Source organism: Centrocercus urophasianus, unplaced genomic scaffold, assembly GCF_019232065.1.
Source record: "Centrocercus urophasianus isolate 14NV4802_14NV808 unplaced genomic scaffold, USGS_Curo_1.0 seq_13, whole genome shotgun sequence".
NCBI classification, from domain to species: domain Eukaryota; kingdom Metazoa; phylum Chordata; class Aves; order Galliformes; family Phasianidae; genus Centrocercus; species Centrocercus urophasianus.
This window is the reverse complement of record NW_024884475.1, coordinates 53,497,083-53,519,278: the sequence shown is the minus strand read 5'-3', so window position 1 is coordinate 53,519,278 and position 22,196 is coordinate 53,497,083. Positions and strand designations below refer to the sequence as shown.

Sequence of the window (22,196 nt, the reverse complement as noted above, 5' to 3'; positions counted from 1 at the left end):
GTGCCTCATGCCACCTGCATAGGATCGCTTCCAGGATCAGAAGTACTCAATATTAATTTGTCTTAGTATTAATTTGTTAAGTATTGATTCACAGGTACGTTATTTGCTTTTTAAAATTTTTTATGTAGAATGGCAAATATTGGAATGCTGTCTGAAGTTTAATGCATGTTTCAATGCCAGCAAATGCTAGTTTATAAAGCCAGGGCTTAAATACTGATACTTCTATCCTCATTTTTTCATTGCTTTTATCAGTGCTGATTTCTCAGACAGTGAATGCAACAAAAGCCTTTTGGTTGGTAAAGAATGTTTTCTTCTAGACTGATCATGGTAATGTGCTTCATACACTTTTCCTTTCATTGAACTATTGCTGTGGAGGATCAAGCATCCCCAGCAAGTTGTGAAGCCTGAACAGTTTGGGATATTCTTTATCTCCCTTGAATGATTCAAGTTAGACCATAGATAGATTAATCCAGTGTGCCCTGCACTTGCCATGATGTGGGAAGTGATTCTGCAGCTTCATATGTACATACTATGTGTGTGCTTAAAGCATCACTAGTATTTTCCTTTATCCCATGAATTTGTTAATTACATTATGAAAAGTTGTAATCTTGCAGGCTAGATTTCTAGGAAAAAGATTTTGACAGCCAGGATATAATCTGTTCACTTGACTGCAGCCACCGAATAAAATGAACCACAAATGAAGTGTGGGTAAAGTGCTGGAGTACTAGCGGCTGAGTCAGCTCTAAGCTATTTCCCACTTTCAGAAATAATACCAATTAATCAACTTATTACATTGAGCATTGAAGTGTTAAGTCATAGTGATAGGCACCTTAAGGATATGCACAGTGCCAGATGTTGCCTGTGGGAGACCAAGAGCTTGAAAGTAAGGATAATGACACAGTAGGATCACAGGTGAGGCTGTTCTGCTTTGAAGGTTCTACCTTCATGCACGCGGAGGACTATGTCTAACAAAGAAATGAAGTTATAAAGCAGTGATAGTTTTGGATTATCTAACTTTTACGGTGTTCCAGTAAAAATGGTTTCTAGCCTTTTGGATGAAGCTTTTCATTACATTTTAACAAATTTACTACAGGTGGTGGCAGTGCTAAACGTTTCACTGCAAGGTGAACTAAAATTTTGGAGATGAGATACTCTATTAAAATGAACAAGACAAGCGAATAGGAAGTGACCAAATTTATTTCAATTTCTACCTTATCAAACACTTGCTGGAAGTCTTTATATGACTGTTTAATGAAAATGCAATTGTTATAGATGAAATGTCATTCCAATGTGCAGCAGGCACTCCTCAAAAATCTGTACGTTCCATGAAAATATGTCTCTGAAAAATGTGTAAAAAAAATCAAACCACTCTACAATGAACATATGTGAGAAGTACACAACCTTCTAGTTCTTCCTCCTCCTGCAGAAGATAAAGCTACAATATCACTATATATTTCCTAATTAGTTAAAAGCCTCTCACACTTTCACATAAATCTGAAAGAGCTAGAACCAGGTTGTTCAGAAATCATGGTATCACCTGGTATTTTTATCTCTAAAATACAACATTTTTGTTTCAGTAATATTTTTGAGAGATTTTTGCCTTTTGCTATCTGTTCTGTAATTAACTAGTTCCTATCACCTGGTAGATAAAACAGTCTTGGATGCAAAGGAGTAGTTAAGTGATTTTCTTGAATGCGTTCACTGGAAGCAGCTCTTCATAAATCCATTCATTTATCTGTTTAAAATGAGAGCACGGATTTTTAAAGTACCAAACCAAAAGTACTTAGGAAACGATATCTTTCCATTAAAAAAAAAACAGACAACATTTCAATCTGGATACTAACGTTCTCTAACATGAAGAACATACATATGATCTCAGTTTCTCAAACTGAATAATTAAGCCATGAAACAGGAACACAAGCAGATAAGTTTTGCATAAACATTCAGATTTATTGCAGTTCAGGATTGCTGTTACCAAAAATAACAAATGTTTCAGAGCCTGAATCTGCTGTGTTTGCTGGTTTATGTACAAATACTTTGTATGTTTACAGAAATACTAACAATGTTATTTTTTGGGTTTGTTTGGGGTTTTTTTTGCCTGGAAGTTGAGAATTCTTTGTGTAAGGATTTGATGTGAAAAGAATACGTATAGATTGATTGTAAATACAGAAATTAACGTGATAAAGTAATGATTGCATTTGCAAATCAATAATTTTTCAGTGACAGCACTTCTTTGCTCTGTCAAAAAAAAATTCAGGATGGGTAGTATAAATTTCTTACAAAATAATGGAAATACTTACTAATTATGGTAATAAATTACTATAAAACTTATCTGATTACAGAGAAGTAGTGCTTGTAATGAGTTTTGCAGCTTGTAATATAAATAATCCTTCCATATCAGGGTGGAAAAAAAAACCATAAAAATAACCTTTTTGACTACGTAGATTTAAAAGAGGATTATGTGGATATAATATTTTCTGGTATACGAAAGTCCAGACTGTGAAAGCATCTGTATACATGTTTGATATTTCTTTTTGGCTTGACTGCTTTCTGTGTTGGATTTAATGGCCTCTTTTTATATGGGTCTCTGAAGTTTTTTCATACTTTGTTGTTTTTTTTTCTTTCCTGCTTTGTGCAAATAGTTGTAGACTCCCTGCGGAACTAAATGCAAATATCTATGTTGAATCCAATCTGTCAAATTTCCAGAGTAAAATGTTTTTCCCTGGCTTGTGCAGGTGAATAGCAGTCACATGCTCAGACATAAACGCACGTATATAATAACAGTGAGCACATTTCTTCTCTTTGGTCAGTCAGACTGGTCTATAGTAGTTAGCAAGTTCTTGTGCTATCAGTTGCAAATAATTAAACTAATGGGTCAACTTTGTTAGCGTGTTCATAATGAAATACTTTATGATGTGTTGGTTTTGTGTGTGTGTGTGTGTATGTATATGTATATACGCCTGATTTAGCCTAAATAATTTGAGCTCGTACAGGAACAGGAAGTAGATGCTACTGCATAGTAAGCTACATTCACTGTATTTGAATAAATTCAGTATTGAAAAGTCCAGTACACCGTATTACATCAGACACACAGTGGAATGTGCTTTATAAGTATGTCTGCTCATGAGATGTCTTTTTTTTTTCTGCTTCACTTCTAAAGAAAGCTAAATAGCCACAGGACAGAGAATGAAACTGGTTGTAGTAATGCTCGTGCTGTTCCCATGAGTTATCTCAATGTATAAATTCTTCATTACAAGTCTGCAGAAAAGATAAACTATATCTTACAGAGCTCCCTTAAATGCAGAAATTGGCATTTTTATTCTTTCTTCTCTCCAGTGCCAAAGAGCAGTTTGGTATTTCAAATGGACCTGAGGGTAGGAAAAATATCAGTAATTACTGTTTTGATGTGCGCACCTATCACCGTAAGAAACAGGTAAAAACATTAGTTCCTAAAGCTTACTCCTCTGAGGCTTCTCTTGTAAAATTGTATTATTTCAGGATTCAATATTTCCATAGTTTTTACGGACAGTGGGGATATAAAAAAACAAAATCAAAAAGAAACCAGAAACGATCAAACATAAACAGTGATTCATTTTTGTTCCAGAAATTCATCTCTGTATAGATGATAGAATTTAGTCTCTATGAACATCTTATAACTAATAAGAAGCTCTTTGTGCACATGTAATATTTTTACTTGTATAGTTCATTTTGCAATGTTTTAAATAGAAGGGAGGGCAAGATATGTTAGTGAGTTTTGGTAAAAAGAGCAACAATAAAATGGAAACCAATACTATGAAGTGTTCAGGGCAGTTTTCAGTCGCTTCAAAAGTGACCTGACAGAAGTCTTTGTTGGTAGGTGGCTCTTACTGTGCAGGTATTCATGACAGCTTTTTCAGATTCTATGTAGGTCAAGGTAGAGTGAAGCAGTTCTTTCACTCACAAGTATTTTATGTTTGCTAGTTTTCTGGCTTTTGGAGAGGGAGGTGGAGTGTTATCCACTGAGCTATTGACTGACCTGTAGTCATTCTGCCTAGTTATTTTCTTAAGTGGTCAGTGTAATTGTATCTGTTTCCTGGCAGTTTATATTAAAACAAGAGAAGTCAAGAAAATATAGTATTATTGAAAAGTAAAATAAAGCTAGAAGTATGTGTACATCAACTGCTACAGCTTTTGGTCCACTATGTATACAGAGAGCAGTGTTATATTTGGAAAAACTACAGCCCATACGCATTTGAAACTTAGTGAGGTGCACTGACAAAAAAAATCTCACATTTTCTGGGACAGGAATATTCTCCTTCACCTCCTACTAAAATGCAAAGATATGGCGTAGTGTTGAAACTCCAAAAGCAGCCCATAGAAGTCCATGAAGCTTTACATAGTCCATCTATCCTTTTATACAGCTACTTTTTTGTTCTGACATTTCTACCCTTTTTAATTATAAGGCTAGAGAAAACTGAGGAGTCTTTTCATCATCAGATTTATGACAGATAAAAGACCGAGACAGAAGGATTTTATTGGTCAAGGTTGCTTTGTTGTTGTTAGCATTCCACAGAAACTCATAGATTAAAGTGGTGTAGCCTTATTCTGTGATGTCATGAATCAGGCTCTACTCTCACCTTTTTTTTTTTTTTTTTTTTTTGTACAGAACATGACTTTTTTGGCAGCATTCCATATTGCTGACACATGAGCCAGTTCAATGATTTTTCTTCCTCTATTACTTTCTTTGCTGTGAATAATGTGCCTGTGCATCTTTAGTATTTGGCAACATTCTGTTTCTTTTCCAGTCCTAACAAGAAAAATAGGCTGAAATCACAATTAAATATTAATGGCATGGAATATGAAGGATGCTAAATTATTCATTAGTTTTGTCTAGGAAAATAAAGATCTTTGTTCATTAGTCACAACTTTATGTATCAGTTGTTTGATGGGAAATTAATCTAATTTTTTGTCTTTGGAAAAGCTTTTGTTTGACATTCTTCCAATTTGTTTAAAATCCAGCTTTTCTAAATACAAGAGAAACTTAAAGTCTTTCATAGGAATAACTAAAATTGACCATCCCTCCTCTTAGTCAGGCAAATGGCAGAGTATTTTCACATGTGCATGCAACAGTAGAACATAGTTGTATTAAAAAATAAAACTGAATGGAGAGTTCACTCAGGGTATGAAAAAAGACCTTTCAATTCTTTGGCTAAAATACACTTGCAGAAAATTAGTTGTATCAAAAATCTTATTTACAGTGCAGATGTGACATCCTCTTATTTGAAGTCATGGATTGTCTTACCAATAAGTATTTCTTCAGTTAGATTTCCAGATACAACTTGGATCATTAAAAATGGGGATCAGAGGACTTAATTTCTCCAATTCAGGTCTGCTTTCTGCTGTGAATTTTCTAAATAAGTGTGCATGAAAGTCAGCTTTTTTTGTGCTCCAAGTAATATTAAGTCTTTCTGAGGTCTCATCCACAGCCTATTTTGGGGGGTTTTTGTTTTTGATTTTTATTCATATGATCCAGCAAGAGCATATTGATCCTGTTGGTTTTCAAAGACAGGATGTTAAGTAATACCTACAGGGAAAGCAGTTAAGTATTGTAATTTGCTTACTGTGGTGCTTTGCAGCACATTATGTTACTAGCTGCCAAAGATATGATGTAATTAACAACAGTTTGCATTAAATGAACTTTACATCTACTGCCAATAAACATAGCTGTAGTTAAGTGGGATTTGATCAGATTTTAGATATCTTTGTAAAAGGATTTGAGACTTTGCATACTTTCTTAAGTTCTAGTGCTCTTGCTTGGTATTGTGAAGTTGGGACTTTATTTTTATTTCCTGGATTTAATTCCTCCATCACTCTTTACAGACTCCTAAGGACTGCGCATAAACATCCATCCAGTTAGAGGTTTCATTAAATCATTAGCAGTTAACCTTCATTTCATATTTTCTCCTAATTGATATAGCCTTCATACTGCCTTATTCTGACGTAGTTTACCTCTGAGTTGGCTTGAACGTTGTAGAATTACTTTTCCTCAGTCCTCTGCATAGCATCTATTTGTCTGTGTGGTTTTGAAGCCTTCCACTGATAATGTAGACTTTATCTGTAACTTGGAATTTTCTGTGTGAAGAACTTCCCTTGTTTGTTGGTTATCCAAAGTGAATAGTTCATACTTATCCACTTTTCCCACCTGAAATGCCCTAGTTTATTCAGTTGCTCCTTGTATGGAAAACTTTTCCATGCTTTTGATAGTCCTTGTTACCCTTTGGATTTTCTCCGTTTCTTAAAATTTCCTTTGTACCATTTGTTATCTTGACCACTGCTGAGTGTTGAGCTGATGTTCCATAGAACCGCAAATCATAATTCAAGAATGATCTCACTCTGACAGCCCTGTGTCCATCCACTCAGCCTAGTGATGTTCCTCAATTCTTAACAGTCAGCCTTTGCTCTTTATACACCAAATAACACAGTAGCACTGCCAAACTGTCACCCAGCCATCTTCTCTCAAGCAGAAAACATTTCTTCTAGATTTTCTCCTGTTTCTAATAGTGTGCCTAGAACAGACATCGAAAACAGCTATAGATGTCCTGATCTGACGCCTTTTCTTTTTTTTTTTTTCTTCCCTCCATGGAAATAATGCTTATCATTCCTCAGTCCTTAGATGCCAAAGCTGTTTTAAGCACAAGATTATATACTGCAGTTTAGTAATTTAATAATTTAGGCAGACACCATCTGGTCCTGTTCTTCCTAACTTCTCTTAAAGATATCCTTTCATGCCCATCATTCGTCTTAGTTTAATACTACAGCCTACTGGATGACTTATTTGTTGTTGTTTTATTTTATTGTTTGTTTGTTTTTAGGGGTGGGTTTATGTATGTGTTTCAAATGGAAAACCTATTTCTGGTGAATCACGTCTTTGCTGAATTGAGTCACAGTGTTGCCTATTTCCTCCTGCCCTTATTCTAATAAGATGAGTTGTTGCTATTGAAAGGGATTTGGTCATTAGCTCGTGCTAGAGAAGTGTACAGTGCTCATCTGGGAGAAACCATTATATTAATTGTGTAAAAATACTTCAGAAGTTAAGCCTGTCAACAAACTGTACAGGTCATATGTTTGCTGAAAATTTTATATTGTATAATTTTTATGAATCTTCATGGCATCTAGAGGCTTTAAAACTGTATGTGATGTATTAGTATCAGAGATTACAGACTTAATGCTGCAGTTCTTAGCTCCTACTTTTCTGGGCTAGTAGGTGTTGAAGAATTTTTTTATAATTAAAGAAAACATTGTATTCAAATTTTGTCATTGCTTTTCCACTTTGTTTAAGGAAGCAGTGTCAAGCTTTTAATTTCATTTGGGTTTCTGTGTTGAGGCTAGAAAGCAATTGCTAATATAAAAACACCTGGTTTCAGGTGTATTTCTTTTTTGTACTTTTTATTTCACTCTTAATTCTCTGCTTTCTTGAGAACAAAGAGAAATAAATATTATTTAAATTATTTTAAAATCTTTGCTAAACAACTGCATAAACATTTGGGACACCATTGTTATCAGAGGAATTTTTTTAAAAAACATACCATTGTGTATGAATTGATATCCTAGGAAGATAATTTTGAATAGTGTATAATACACTAGCATTATCAACTGTCATGGCATGTCTGCCTCATACTTGTTTTTCAAAACAGTATCTAAATGATAATACATATTGGTTACTGTACTAAAAAGCATCAGGAAAGCAGCCCTTTCAAAGGAACCTGTAAGCTAAGGGGAAGCATTATAAACCAGTGAATATACTCTCACTGTTTATTAGAGAAGTTATTATCAAGGGTTGTGCCACTTACTACTTCTCTAACTTTTATTATTGAAAAAAATGACATCATTTTGAAAAGAATTTATTTTTCAGTTCCTTCCTATGTTTTAAATTTACAACTCTGTTTATAAAGTGGAGCAAATCCCTTCCTTCTGTATGCCCTGTAATTTAGTGCAGAAATGTTTTCTCCTTTTAAAATGTGACAAAAATTATGCTGCAGAAAAACCTTGAAACCATCACTGCTTCTGCTTAATCATCTCCTCTTCAGCGAACCTGAGCACGACCTTGCCATTATTCTTAGTATTCTAACCCTGTCTGGGGATCAGTGCAGGAAATTTTTCCAAAAAAAAAAAATTCAAACTAAAGCTGTCCATGTTTGTAACTCAGTAAAAAGCTGGTGTGAAGTAGTCTTCCTGGCAGAGGGCTGCTGTTAAAGGAGGGGAGATGATTCAGTTAACGAAGTTTATTGGCAGAGCTGGACAAACTAGTCCATAAAGCCCTCCTGAACTGCAGTTCAGCAAAATTGAAAATCATGCCAATGATCTAGTTTCGGATGAAGGCAGGCCACATTCCCCTGAAATTTTACAATGTTATACTTTGGCTATATTTCAGGTGATGGCAGATGGTGCCAGAACTCTGATGGAAACTTTCTGGACATAACGTCGGCAATACTGGCTAACAGACAGAATTTTAAAATACCTGAAACCTTCTGGATTTTTGAAAAAGCTAATGTATGAGTTTTCCAAACTTATGCTCCTGTACATATGAGTCAAAACTGAGTTTAATCCCATGCGTCTAATTTAATACATTCCTACTGAGCTTTAAACTATATTATGAATCCCTCTCCACTTCTATCCCCATCCCCCCCTCAAATTTCTATCATGTATTTATACAGCAAATATGAAGTAAAACTTGAATTGGAGGACATCTACTGTGGTTTTAATTCGTAAACATGGATGATTTAAAACATCATTAAAAGCTGTGTCACCCAATTCTTAGGCTTACAGTATTTGGAGTTTTTGTGACTCTAAATGTAAGAATAGCCTTATCTGAGGTCTATTACCACAGTATTTTTTGTCTCTGACTCTTATTGTGCAAATTCATTTGTTTTGTGTACTTGCAGAAGTTTCAGCTTTTAAAAAGTGTCTGGTTTTGGGACACTTTGTATTGTATTACAAGTTAACTTTAAACAGTTCTTGTTACCAACATTGTTAATGGGCTAATTTACTGCCTTCATAGATGAACAGTTTTGCAACAGTACCTTTTCAGTGTTTTTATCTCCATAGCAAATTCAAAACTTCCTGCTCTCACAAGTTGAATACTGTGAAGAGGCATCCCTGAGGCTCTCTGATCTATGATAAAACAAGCAATAGAGAAAAGAAAGATAATAAAAGTTAGCTGCTAACATTGCAAAGACAGTTGATATTTTTCCTTACATATGAAAATGTCAGCTTGAGAAACTTTGCTTGGGTTAGAAACTAAAGGAAAAAAAAAAAAAAAAAAAAGCTCAAAGAATTATTACTTCTCACCAAATGAATACCTTGTCATGACAGAATTGTCATTTTAGAAGGTTAGATTATTTCACATATGATTTTTTTACTTGATATAGATGCACAATTTCAATTTTCTCACTAGGAGATAGAGAGATTATTGTTTGATGTATAACCAAATTCATTAGAAACTTGTTTTAAGGGTTGCATTTAAGTAAAGAAAATGTGTGGGAGATAGTAAGTAAAGATGCTGCTCTAACACTCTCTCAATTGAGGCATTTTGTCTTTTATCTGTTCATTACCTTGGCATCTATGTAACTTTTTTATTTGCAATATAAAGAGCAGATTCCCACTCACCATCCTTTTGTTGTCTTTCTCATGGGTAGACTTGAAGAATGAGGTTTGCAAGTAGCTCTGAGGGTACCGTACTTCAGAGCCTTTTAGATTATTTAGCAATCTAGTCTTGTAATATCAAGTTATGTTCAAGCTTCTGTGTTAGAAATTATTAATTCTGTAAGCTTTTGTTCTTCTTAGAGAAGAGCATTTGGTAAATGAAAACAAGTTGTAGTAATTGTGCCGATCTCTTGAAAACATCATGAGTAGCAGAATGAAATATGGTACTTCAGAGAATAATGGAATCCTAGAATCATTTGGCTTGGAAGGGACCTTAACACCATCTACCTTCAACCCTACTGCCATGGGCAGAGGCACTTACCACTAGACCAGGTAACCCAAAACACTGTCCAGCTTAGTTTTGAACACTTTGAGAAATGGAGGAATTGTATGGGTTTGAGCATAAGTTTTGCCTTGGTGATATTCTGCCTGCTCAAACAAAGGGACCCAGCTGTATGGCAGGGTTGCTGTAGTTTATGTAATGTGAGATCCTGCTGAGGCTGTACATTTTCCATTCTTTTAAACTAACAGTGCTGAGCATGCTGTAAGTGTGCAGTGTTGTGTGTGTGTGTGTGTGTGTGTGTGTGTGTGTGTGTCACAGCTCATGAAACTGTCAGCAGCGCTGAGGATGGAAATGGTATTTAGTTAAAACTCTTGGACATTGCCAATTTCTGAAACTTTTACATTGCAAACTCTTCTGCTTAGCCATGAAGCTAAGCAGAATTAGCAAGATGGTATGAGTCTCATTACACATATTGCCACAGTTTATGAATGATTTTCAAAAGGAAATAAAGAAATAAAAACTTAATAACTGCATTTTTTGCAAATTCCTTCTATCTATAATGAAATAAATTATCTTGACTCTTCTCATGTATGAAAATATTTGATAGCTTTCAAAAGACTGCAAACTCACGTTGCTTTTGCTCAAGACTGAACTAGGTAGATAAATTCTAAATATGTATATATATGTATCAGTATTAAAAAAAAAAAAAAAAGCTAATGTGCCCATTATGACCTTCTAGGTCAGTAAAGTAATTAAGCTAATACTGGGGCGTGTTGTTGTACGTAAAACCATATTGTTTTCCAGATTAAACTAATTACATTCTGACCTCTGTGAAGGATGTGGAGTATACATATGTAAATTGAAATGTCATAAGAATTATGCAGTTATTTAAAATATATACGTGTCATACATATATATGTATACACATGTATGATATGTGTATGTGTTGATAATGAATAGTAATTTCTAATGATATTGTATGGGCTTTTGGAACCCACAATTTTTCAGCTTTGTTAGTGAGGTGCTCAGCTCTTTTTTTCCCTCTATTATCATTGTTTTCTTTTTTCAATAGTTAAAAGAACATACATCTTTGAGGTCTATAACTATATCAAGTATGGTTACTGCAAGTATCAAATATTATTGGCAAATGTTCATGACTAAAAAATCATAGCTAGGATTTCATTCTGTGTTGATTGAATAATGTTTTTTTTCAAAGATAGTATGATAATTTTTCTGTCTGATCAGTATCCTCAGGCAGTTGTGAGACATTTCTGAGCAGTGTTGTTTTTATGTACATCTGCTCAACTCATTAGCCAAGTACAAAAAAATATATATCAAGTATTAAGGCTGATGAAATAATTGCTGCAAGCTGAATGTTGTCAGAGAATTGTTAAGGTTAGAAAATACCTCTAAGATCGTGTAGTCCAAGGTACATTGTACTAGTTAAACGTGTTAAATTTGTCCACTGAGATTCACTGTGCCCCTAATTTGTCATTCAGTCCCAGATTGGCACTTTGTTTTGAACAAACAAAAAACTAAGTGGGCAGTTCTTCTAAATGCTGAGCGTATTGATATGGTGAACACACCTTTCTTCAGGTGAAGTTGCCTCTCACAAGCTCACACATTCAGGGTGAGGTGCTGGATTCTCCCATACAAAAAGTTCATATTTCTTTTACGTAAGTCTGCTATGGTTCCATATGCTGGGGAAGCTGGGGAAAAAAACTCTTTTTCTTCAACTTGCTCTTTTCCTCTGAGTAATTTTAATATAAGCTACAAGCCTGTTATAAACAGCAGTGTTTGCGACAGCTCCTAACTTCCTAACTACTACTCTAGCTTTGGGTTACCGGAGTGTCTTAGCTGCATGTTTCATAATATTAACAGACTTTCATTGCTGAAAACTTTGAAGCATTTTCAAAGAACTTGCCATATTTAACATAGAACACAGTCTAGGCACTCTGAAAAATCCTAGACTTCTTCAGAAGAATCTCATTTAGCATCCCTTGTAGTGCAAGAGATACTTAACATATATTGGGTTCCAATTTAAGTTCTAGCAATTTTATTTGCTCTATATTCTGCAGTTACTTATGTTTTTTGATGCTAGCATTTTTTTTTTCCTTTAAATTATAATGAGATGAACAAATGATAGATATTCCACGTATTTATCCTCTGGGCTGTGGAAAAATGAAATAGTGGATAGCTGTTTTGCAGTTATGCTACTGTCCAATTTAGATTTTATATGGTGAAAAGCAATATAATATTTCAGTGGGAATGTATATACTAGTGTTAAGTGAGTGGAGGGGAAAATTTTGATGAAATGAAATCCCTATCAAAGTCTGTAAAACTAATTCATCCTCTTGAAAAGCATTTGCAGTGTACTAATGAATTTAGGTAGCAGCCTTGAGATTTCATGAGGAAGTTAAGGGATATCCTTTCTTTGGCCATAACAACTCTAGAGAAATGTTAATCACAATCACGATAAAGCAGCTAAGCAAACTTTTTATTTCAGATATGGTTGTAATACAGCGATGTCAGCAACTTTATGACTTCCAGCAGGGCCTTCTAGAAGATGCTGGATGCAGGTGTTTGTTCAAGTCAAGCATAAATAACACTTGCCTTTTTCTCTTGCTATTTGTTGATGGTACCAAGTCATCCAGCTCTCATTTTGTGGGGCAGTGGAATGTCTGCTGCATTTTATTGTGCACATGACTATGCATAACTAAAGAGTACCTTGTGCATGAATCTCTGATGCCCAAAGTTTTCACATTTAATTTTATGTCAAAAGGCAAAATGATTAAGGGACTGATGAGTTTGGAAAGGAAGATTATTCCAGTCAGCAAAATGGTTGGAAGTAAGTTGATTGATTAATTTAAATCCTGTCCATGGAATACAGTGCTTGAATATGATATATATGAAGAGTTGCTGCCCTAGAGAATTAAATGCAAAGGCCTAACTCTCAGTCTCAAGGCTGGATACAAATCCTCATGATCCTGCTCCTGTAAAATTGTCTTGTCACTTTCCCCAAGCATTCAAAACTTTCAACAAGGCCAAACTCACAAATCCCATCCCTTAGCCTTCTGTTTCTGTGCTGACGCTACATTCAGAGTTAACCTACGTGAAAGTTTAGTAATGCAGATCTTTTCCAAACCTTCCTATAAATCTCCCTGTCTTCCAGTGCCATGTAAAATTTGTTGACAGAAGATGAAATGCACAGTTTTCGGGTGCTGGCTAACCATTTTATTAAATAATTAATCAGAAATACTCCCTTTCATTCCAAATAACTTAATATACATTCTACACTAATTTTTTTTTTTTTTCAAGTATTTGATATTTATGTAGCATACAGCTTAAAATTGATATGCTCACCACCCTAAGGAGACTTTCTACCCATCTCAACAACTATAACAATTTGTCCCAAGACTGTAGGATCTCAGGTAGAGAGGAAAGTCTTCCTCCTGGTCAATTAAAATCAATGACTAAGTGATGCAAACTTCGCATGAGTGAATTTCAAGTGCAGACAAAGCAGTGTGTGAGCCTCTTGCACAGTTAAAGCACTGATATATCCACATGGGAATACGTGAAGTTGTGGGAGCGCTAGAGCCTTCTGCAAATTATTTTCCAGTCTTGTTTTACTTAAAAATTTTAATAAAACATAAGGTGACAAAAGTTGTGAATATGTATGTGTATCAAAATGTCAGTGAGTGTGTCTGTGGTCACCTTGTCAATGAAGAATGTAGCACACTGTACAGGGAACCAAATGAGGTGGGACGGAGCTTTGGGTGGTTTCAGTGGGACCACCTGTGCTAAACAGCTACTAAGTCTGAATATTGATTCTGGTGGGTTTTTTTCATCTAGGATTTCTTTATTCATTTTGAGAGATTACTCCTCTAATTAGTCCTAAGTAGACATTTTGTAAAGAATTTATGGAGTCTCAGCTTGGTTAGATAGCGTTTACCTTTAGTTTTTTTCTCCAGTTGTTGGCAGTATCCAATTAGTATTAGAAGGTGTTTAACTTCTGCCAGTTAACCATGGCTTTATTGACGTACTATCAAAATTTGCCAGAATCTCTAATTGAAACTGCTGATAGATTTTCTGATTTAATGAAGTCATTATGAAGAGGTAACATGGTGACTTTACTTCCTGTGTCATTAGATTCAACTGCTGTTTCATCCTGATGCTTTGAACTTAATATTTTACAGTGACTTTCAGCTCTTTGATTTATATTGTGACTTTAAAGCATAAGTTTTTGTGTGCATCCATATTTTAGTTCTGTTTTATTTTCAGACTTATATTCCCTGTAATTGAAAGCTGTGATGCTGCTCAAAGGAGAATTAGGTAGAAGAGGCAACTTGCGATAATTTCAGCATTTCTTTTCCTTGAGATATCAGTTACACTGCACAATATATAGCAATTTTTCTTTGCAACTTGGAATTTCATCTTATCATCTAATTATTACTAATTAAGTAATTAAAATTAATTTGAACATAATATTAATGATTTTTCATGTAAATTACCTGAATAACAGGAAAAGTTGATGCTATTTTTCATCATTAAATGCTTACTTTAATTCTGTTTGGTTTCTCAGTTTCATTCTATTATGCTGTTCAAAATACAGTAACAAAATATATGAACTAAAACACATAGCTTTTCGAAGATCGTTTCCTTAAATAAAAAATGCATAGGATAGATATAAACTCTGTTTCTAGTAAATAGAATTGTTTGATTGAATTGTATTTTCATTTGTTTGCTTGCTTATAGGATGAATATCAGATGTTTTACATTGATTTCCTAATTATCATTGTTCAGTGTTTCTGAGAAAAAAACATTGTATATATAGAGAGAATATACATTATATATATGCAATAATATAGGATATAAGCAAGTGACAAGTAGACAGTTATGGTAACTCAAAGGAGTCTGAATTCAAGAAATTGTTATTTTGTGGATGCGTATTAGCCTTTTTTAAAAACAGTATTTAGATTAATATCTTCCTCTCTAAAAAACTAATAAGATCATGAAGGGAAAAGGTTATCACGGAATCAGAGGGGTTGGAACGGACCTCAAGAGATCACTGAATCCAACCACCTGCTAAAGCGGGTACCGTATATTAGGTTGCACAGATAGGTGCCCAGATGGGTCTTAAACATCTTCAGAGAAGGAAACTCCACAACCTCTCTAGGCAACCTGTTCCAGTGCTCCATCACCCTTACCATGAAGTTCTTCCACATGCTAGTAAGGAACTGTCTATTTACAAATTTTAGGCTATTAATCCTTGTCCTATTGTTAGGCTGATACATATTTAGTTTCTAATGAATTCATATTCTAAATGATAGAAATGCACTAGGATCCCAATTTGTATAATTGTACATCTTAATGCAAGTCTAGAAATCCAGTCCTTCAGCTTCTTTCATTTTGTGTACTTTTTATGTGTAAAAGTGTATTGCAGTGAAAGATGCAAGGATTGCCTCCTGCCACGGTCAGTAACTTGACTACTTACTGTTAAAGAAAAAGTAGAAAAACATAAAATAAATTTAAAAAAACATCCCATTATGTTGTAATGTATTTGATCTGTTTCTGTGGGTTGCTTTCAGAAGTTATAACATGTTGGCAGTTCAGGCTACTCTTTAATTGGACCAAGGTAACTTAAAGTTTGTGAATACTATTTTAGTGTAACACAGGTAATTAAAAAATACATATAAACATGTCAGATTAAGATTGGTAGTTAAATGTATATCATTTGAAAGGCTGCGTGTAGGAGTTGTGAACAGTCTCGCTACTGTACAGTGTTGCCATTCACTTGCTGACAAATCTGAATATCAGAGGTCTCCTCCCACTTCAGCCTCCCATCCCTGCTCTCCCTAACTGTAGCAGACCTTTTTCAGGGGGAAGGTTGCCTAAGCTGCATCTGTTTAGGACTAAAGAGGAAAAACATGAATCTATTCCTTCTCTAGAGATTTGAGATTAATTTGAAGTGGTTCTCCTCATGGTGATTTAACTGAGATTCTCCTGTGACTGCAAAAATGTTAGGTAGGTTCAGATACTTGATGATGAAAACAAAATAAACAAAGCATAACAAGCAACCTACGGTGATGCTGGAATGTACACAGTCTGTAATATCCTAATAATTGATAATAATGCCAACTAAAATGTATTCACAGGAGGCCACTCTCTTTTTAATGCTGTTATAAACTGTGTGGTCTGCAAAAGTATGCATTGTGAAAACACAATTATTTTAGAGGTTTCAGAACTAGGTTTAAGTGGGCATCCTCCAGCATATCCATGTTTTCATGTTCTCCATGTCTGTCTTATGTGTTTTTATATCATTCTCATTCCTTCCTTCTCTTCTTTTTCTTCCATCCATCCGTTGTCACATCTTGCATTCTTGATTACAGTGTGTGTGATCATTACCACCGTGTGAAGGCAGTTCCCCACATCACCAGGTATGGTGCTACATTTCTCTGGAAACATTTATTTGTGTTTTAAAACCTATTCAGTGTTGTGCACTGTTATAGTGAGATTCTTTTTCGTTAGCCTCATTTCTCCCTTTTCTCCTTTTCCATTAGATATGAATTATCATTCCTGCATCTTTGATGTTTGTGGGTTTTGTTTTTTTTTTCCTGATTGTCCGTTGGTCATGGCCTGAACCCCATAAAATTTTAAATGGTTTAACGATCACTATGGTGTTTCATTTTGAAGTGCTTCAAAGAGTTTTTAACGCTTTTATTGTGATTGTGAACAGTTTGTTAAATGCTTGATACTCAACTCTAATGGTAATGGATGAATAAACAAATACTTTTTTTTTTCTCTAATGGTTTGTGCACTATGTATCCAAACAATATTTCATCAGTATTTCTGTGGCTTTCAGAAACATGTTAGGTACAGGCTGGTACATGGCTAGCTGATTTTCTATTTGAGAATGTCACAAGACCTTAAAGTTACTCATTTAGATATAAATTTTTATGACTTCCTAGTATGTTTCTGGATATCATTGGCTTATATTGATTAGCCTATATACTTCTGCACTTCAGCAGAAAAAAATTTCATCAGAACTGTTGCAAATTAGATATTGTTGGTGATGGTGGAAAACTGTCTTGCAATCTCTTTAAAAAAAATTAAAAAGTTAATGTAATTAATTAATATGTGTTCATGAGTTTTTGCAGAGTTGGTAAATATACATGTTAATCATTAATTATTTAGTTCTATGCATTATCCTTAACGTAATGGCCTTCTCTATATACAAATTATCAGTTCTGGAGCTGATGGAAATGAGTATCACCCATCTGATTCTGATGACGACACGTCTCAGTTACCATTGGATGACAGTTTCTTCGATTCAGGCTGTGTTTTGAAATGTCTTACGGCCCTTATGACTCTGTAAGCTGCAGCATAATTAGAAGTGTAACTGCTCAGAGTGAGGGGAAATAATCTTGTAAAATAAAAAGCTTTTTTCTGTTACGACTATTTCAGGGTTCTTCAGTCATCTCGAGATCTTTTATTCTTAGCTCATGTCTCTGCAACTGTTTAACAACATAATCATTTTCAATGATTATGCAATCATTGCATATTATATATTATTGCATTATATAATATTGCAATAAACATCAGTTATTTTCTGCTTAATTTCCTGTTTTTCTAAAGGAGGTTGGTAGTAGGTATTCCGTCTTTTTTTCCAAAATTGAGATTGTAAAATGATGAAAAGATGAATTTGTGTACAACTTTTTCTCATACTGAGTGGTAATATTAAACTTACTGAGGTTGATCTCACAGAGAATATGGAGAGGCATTTAGAGTGTGCATTGCAGTTAGTAAGATGTGATCTTCAATAGCTGCAATCTGTGGCTTCATAGCATTCAACCTCTAAGGTATATTACTGTAAGGTCAAGCCTAAAAGAACTATGATTTCTTTCCTGTTACGTTCCAACCTGTTTAATTACATTACCTTAATGGATTTTTCTCTATTATTAGTGAAGTAAAAGATGGGGGATGTTAAATTAGATATTAATTGCCTCAATTAAGCCAATGTATAAGGATCATGGCTCAGTTATGGCTGTTACGTGGGATAATAGCTTTGTTGTGACTACTGTAAAATCACATTTTGCAAAAGTAAAAATGTAATTTGATTCAAAAGAATTAAAAATTGATTTGTTTTGACTAGTGTGCTTCCTAGATAAGGAAGAACAGGAGCAGTTGAAATAACTGAAGATGCATAGAATAGAACGAGTAGTAGAGTGACTGAGTCTTATCCTGTTGATGGGCTCACTCAGTGGTTTTGCAGCATTCTTGGATTCAAACTAGTAAAGACAATTTGGCATTATAAATAACTGCACAGCATGTCCACCCTACTTAAACTAAGAATTAAATCTGCTTCCAAGTTGATGCATTCCAAATTTAGAAATGGCTTTTAATTCCTATTTTTATTAGTGATTTTTAAAATTTTATTTATAATATAGTAGACATATTTCTTTTCATAAGGCATTCCACGCTCATAAGTCATGTTTGTACTTGGTCATTAAACAGTGTATTGTTGATATCTTGGGTTATATAAAAATATTATTCCAGTATGAAGTAGTGAGTTTACAACATGTTTTTTTCCACAGATCATTAAAAGTCTGACAGAAGATTTTCTTGGATTTATGCAGAGCACGTTCAGTTATAAAATCAAGCAAACAGTACTCCAACTGCTTAAGTTAAACAAATATATCTAGTTTCATTCATGAAACACCTGGAAATCTATATGGTTATAATTTTACATGAAGCCAAGAAATCAAATCTATTTGCTATTTTATTTAATAAAGAAAAGTTTTCAAGTTTCAGTGAAAATGTTATGTGGTTGAACTTGAAATGCACAGCAAGTATGAATGTTTGATAGAATTAAATGCAGACGCTGAATCACAGTGATCAGATGTTCTCTATTAACAAGAAGCATCTTTTAAGAAGATTAATTTTTGTAACTCAGAGAGCCAATCCCTTTTGTTACAGATTTTAATTGAACAATTCACTTCTGGCACGCTACTGTAATGGACAAATTCCAGAGGATAGAAACAAAGGGTACTGTGTTTCAGTAAATCTAAACAATAGATAAATGATACTCAAAGTCAATTTAAATGTCGTTCTTGTTCTTTTCAAGTCTAGTTCTGGTCCTTTAGAGATCTTAATTAGTGTTTGTCAGCACAGACTGGGAAGAGAAATATGTCCCCATTTTATCAGTACACGTTGCTTCCCTGCACTGCTGCAATTAGGCTGGACAAACCTCGTGTAGCTTTTGACTCTTGCTGTTTCTTACAGTTTTAATTTCGAGCGCTTTATTAAATGAGGGAAAATTTCTTATGGCCCAATGTATTCCTGTGAGTCTTTGATAATTGGAATAGTCCTTTTATTTCCTTTCCCATTTGTATGAGCTAGTTAAGAGCGTTCTACAATAGACTGAGGCATTGAATGTTTCTTCTTTTCAGCAATGTAGCTGCAAATGAAAGCAAGATAGCCTACCAATTAGTAATTCCAAAACTTGTCTTTACCACAGAAGTTTTTTTTAATGCTGCTTGTTAGTCATCAACTTTTTTTTGTACTGGAGTATCGAAGTTCCATGCATGGTACCCCTGGAGGTCTTAAAGTATGGGCAAAGATGTGTGCATCCAAGGCCTCAAGTCTCCTATTCCTCAATGAGACACTGTTTCTTTCAGTAATAATGCTTTAAGACAAGAATCTTGCCATGGGTGTTTGTTATTTGTAATTTCAAGTCATTTCCTAAAGGAAATGGTTAGAGGCAGGATCAACATGTATAAAAATTTATTCTAGAAGAACATGCCATCTTACACTCACAGTATTCACTGTGGGCTGATAGGCCTTTGAGATCTACTGCATTTTGGGGTTCCTAATTTCCTGTTTACTTAAAGTTGCATCAAAGCACAAGACCTTCTCTTCTGCTGCTTTGCACATAACCTCAATTTCTGATGTTTCTAGTGTTATGCTGAAACCATCCTGACATTGTAATTGGACATGTCAATATAAATGCTGCTCAGGAGATGAAAACCTTTCTTGTGAAATTGTTTGCTGGAATTGCTGTATGGTTCAGAGGTAGTTTTCAAATCATCCAACCTTCCAGAATAGAAATTACCTGTTATTTTAGTTTCTTTTACCAAATGTCTTAATTGCAGTCTATTTTTTTCAGATATTTCATTAAAAATAAATAAATAAATAAAATCTTGTATAGTTATACTACCTAAACCAACCCAAACTTTTTTTCCCCCTTAAATATATTAATACGTATTTCTAACATAGGAGAAAAAAAAAAAAAGAAAAAAAAAACAACACTTCAATGGAAGTAAGAGGGACACATGTATGCTCAGTGGTATAGTATTTGCTTCATAAATAGCAGCATAGCTTTAGATTAAAAATAAATAAACAACTAGGCAAGAGATCATTGAGGTTTTTAAATGTAGACAAATCTATTTGTCAGTAGTTTGAGGAAGAAAATATATCAGAATTCACTGAAGAATATGAACAAGAGCTCGGACAGTGGAGAAGAGGTTTTAACTGGTAATTCAACTGATAACAACAGGATGGAAAGAAATTGTAGCAATCAGATACGCGGATGCAATTAAATTGTGTCCATAAATGTGCTGAGAGGGATTTCATGTAGGATTGTGGATCTGAACTTCCATATTGCTACTCAGACTTCTCCTGTCATTCCCCTGTCCGTTTATTCTGTTTCTACTCTTTCTCTATGTTTGCATGTAGGTACAGTGGGACCAGTCTCACTTTGTGCTGTTTCTTGCTTTATTCAATTGTTGTTCTTTTTAATGCCAGTTTAGGAGTAAAGTCTACTGAATGCCCTGACCTCAAAGTTCTAAATTGTGCTCTATACCATTTGTATTCTGTTTGAGCCCATAAATCTCTCCTTCTGCATTGGCAGAATGTTGTGAGGATGGACAGAACTAGCCTGCTCTGCCTGAACCTTTTTCATTAGGGGAAACATATTAGAACAGGCTCAGAGATGAGAGACTTTGTCCACACAGCTGAGAAGGGCATTGGAACAATATTAGTCAAGAAATTACCTTCTGAGTGCACCTTTCTCCTCCTCTTCTACTTTTTGCAATGAGAGAAGCTTCTGCCTTTCTCCAGGGGAGGATGCAGAGTGCTGAGGTGCCCCAGGGATTAATGGCAATACTTGCAGTCCTGAACCAGTAGTTCTAGCATAAGAGAGAATTACCTTCTTCAGCAAGCAGCTTATGAAGCACTATTTTAAAAAATAAGGAAAGTAAGGAATTCATGGTCCTGATTAAGGGTTATGGTTTTTTCTCCAGGGTCAAGTATTTGAAATTGAGTTGTTGCATTGTCCAACATTTACTCAACTAACTGCTTGTTAGAGTCTAACTCGCAGGCAGGCACAAAAAGAGTTACAGGCAGCAAAACAGGAGAGAAGGAAAGAATGGGAGCAAAATTGATTGGGGGGGGGAGGGGAAAGGGGTGAGGAAGGGAATCAAAAGGGATATTTCTAAGTCAAGTTTGTTTGTGTAACACTTATGGAGCAACAATTTTTTTCACAGCAAAACCTTTTCTTACCTTGTGTTACACTATATTACTCAGAAGCAGATCAGTGCTGGAGCAATATAATGACAGTACTTGGGGAGGGGATCAGGTCAGTATTCTTCAGAGAATCCTCTGAATCACATTTCTTTCAATTTCAAAAGCATATATACAGAGCATAAAAGCAATATGTGTATTTACATATTAATTTTAGAAAATCCAGCTTTACAAAAACTTTAGTGGCCTTTAAAAGCTAGTTATTTATTAGTTTCTGTCAAGGACATCACTGTAAGGAAGGAAAATCTGAAAAAGCTGTGAAGAGAGTGAAGGAATAGAACAGTTTCAGTACAAATTGTGGAGTGCCAGAAAGCATAGCCAGGGTGATCTAGAACGTTCAAATGAAAGAATAAAATACGGGATGCAATGTAAATGTGTGATAATGGTATAATCTGTGATAATGGTATGCTTTCAGGTTGGTTTTTTTCCTATTTTCATTGCAGGAGGAATGAATACAGTGAGTTCGTATTACTAACGTAAGAGAAAGGAGGTGGAGCATTTAGATAATTCTACACATTTTCTTAACCTTCAGCTGCTTATCTTGTAATAAGCAGTAACGTTTTCTATGTATTCTCTAGTCAATGGAGGAATATTTGAATACAGAGAGTAATGTGTATGTGACTTTTCAAAAGAAGATAATTTCAGCGATAAA

General features: G+C 34.7%; 1 protein-coding gene across 3 annotated transcripts in view; it reads left to right on the top strand.

Annotated features, from left to right (window-relative positions):
• The window catches only part of CCSER1 (coiled-coil serine rich protein 1), a 617,185-nt gene that overhangs the window by 512,572 nt on the left and 82,417 nt on the right, over nt 1-22,196 (top strand). Inside the window, exons 10-11 of one of the 3 annotated variants that reach the window (XM_042812632.1) lie at nt 16,354-16,401; nt 18,559-19,020. The exons of 1 other annotated variant lie outside the window; for it this stretch is intronic. In XM_042812632.1, coding sequence (XP_042668566.1) covers nt 16,354-16,362 — 9 coding nt within the window. In that variant the 3' untranslated portion in view covers nt 16,363-16,401; nt 18,559-19,020. Of the gene's footprint in view, nt 1-8,410; nt 8,661-16,353; nt 16,402-18,558; nt 19,021-22,196 lie in introns of those variants that run through there. One more of the 3 variants, XM_042812630.1, reaches the window with a different exon arrangement.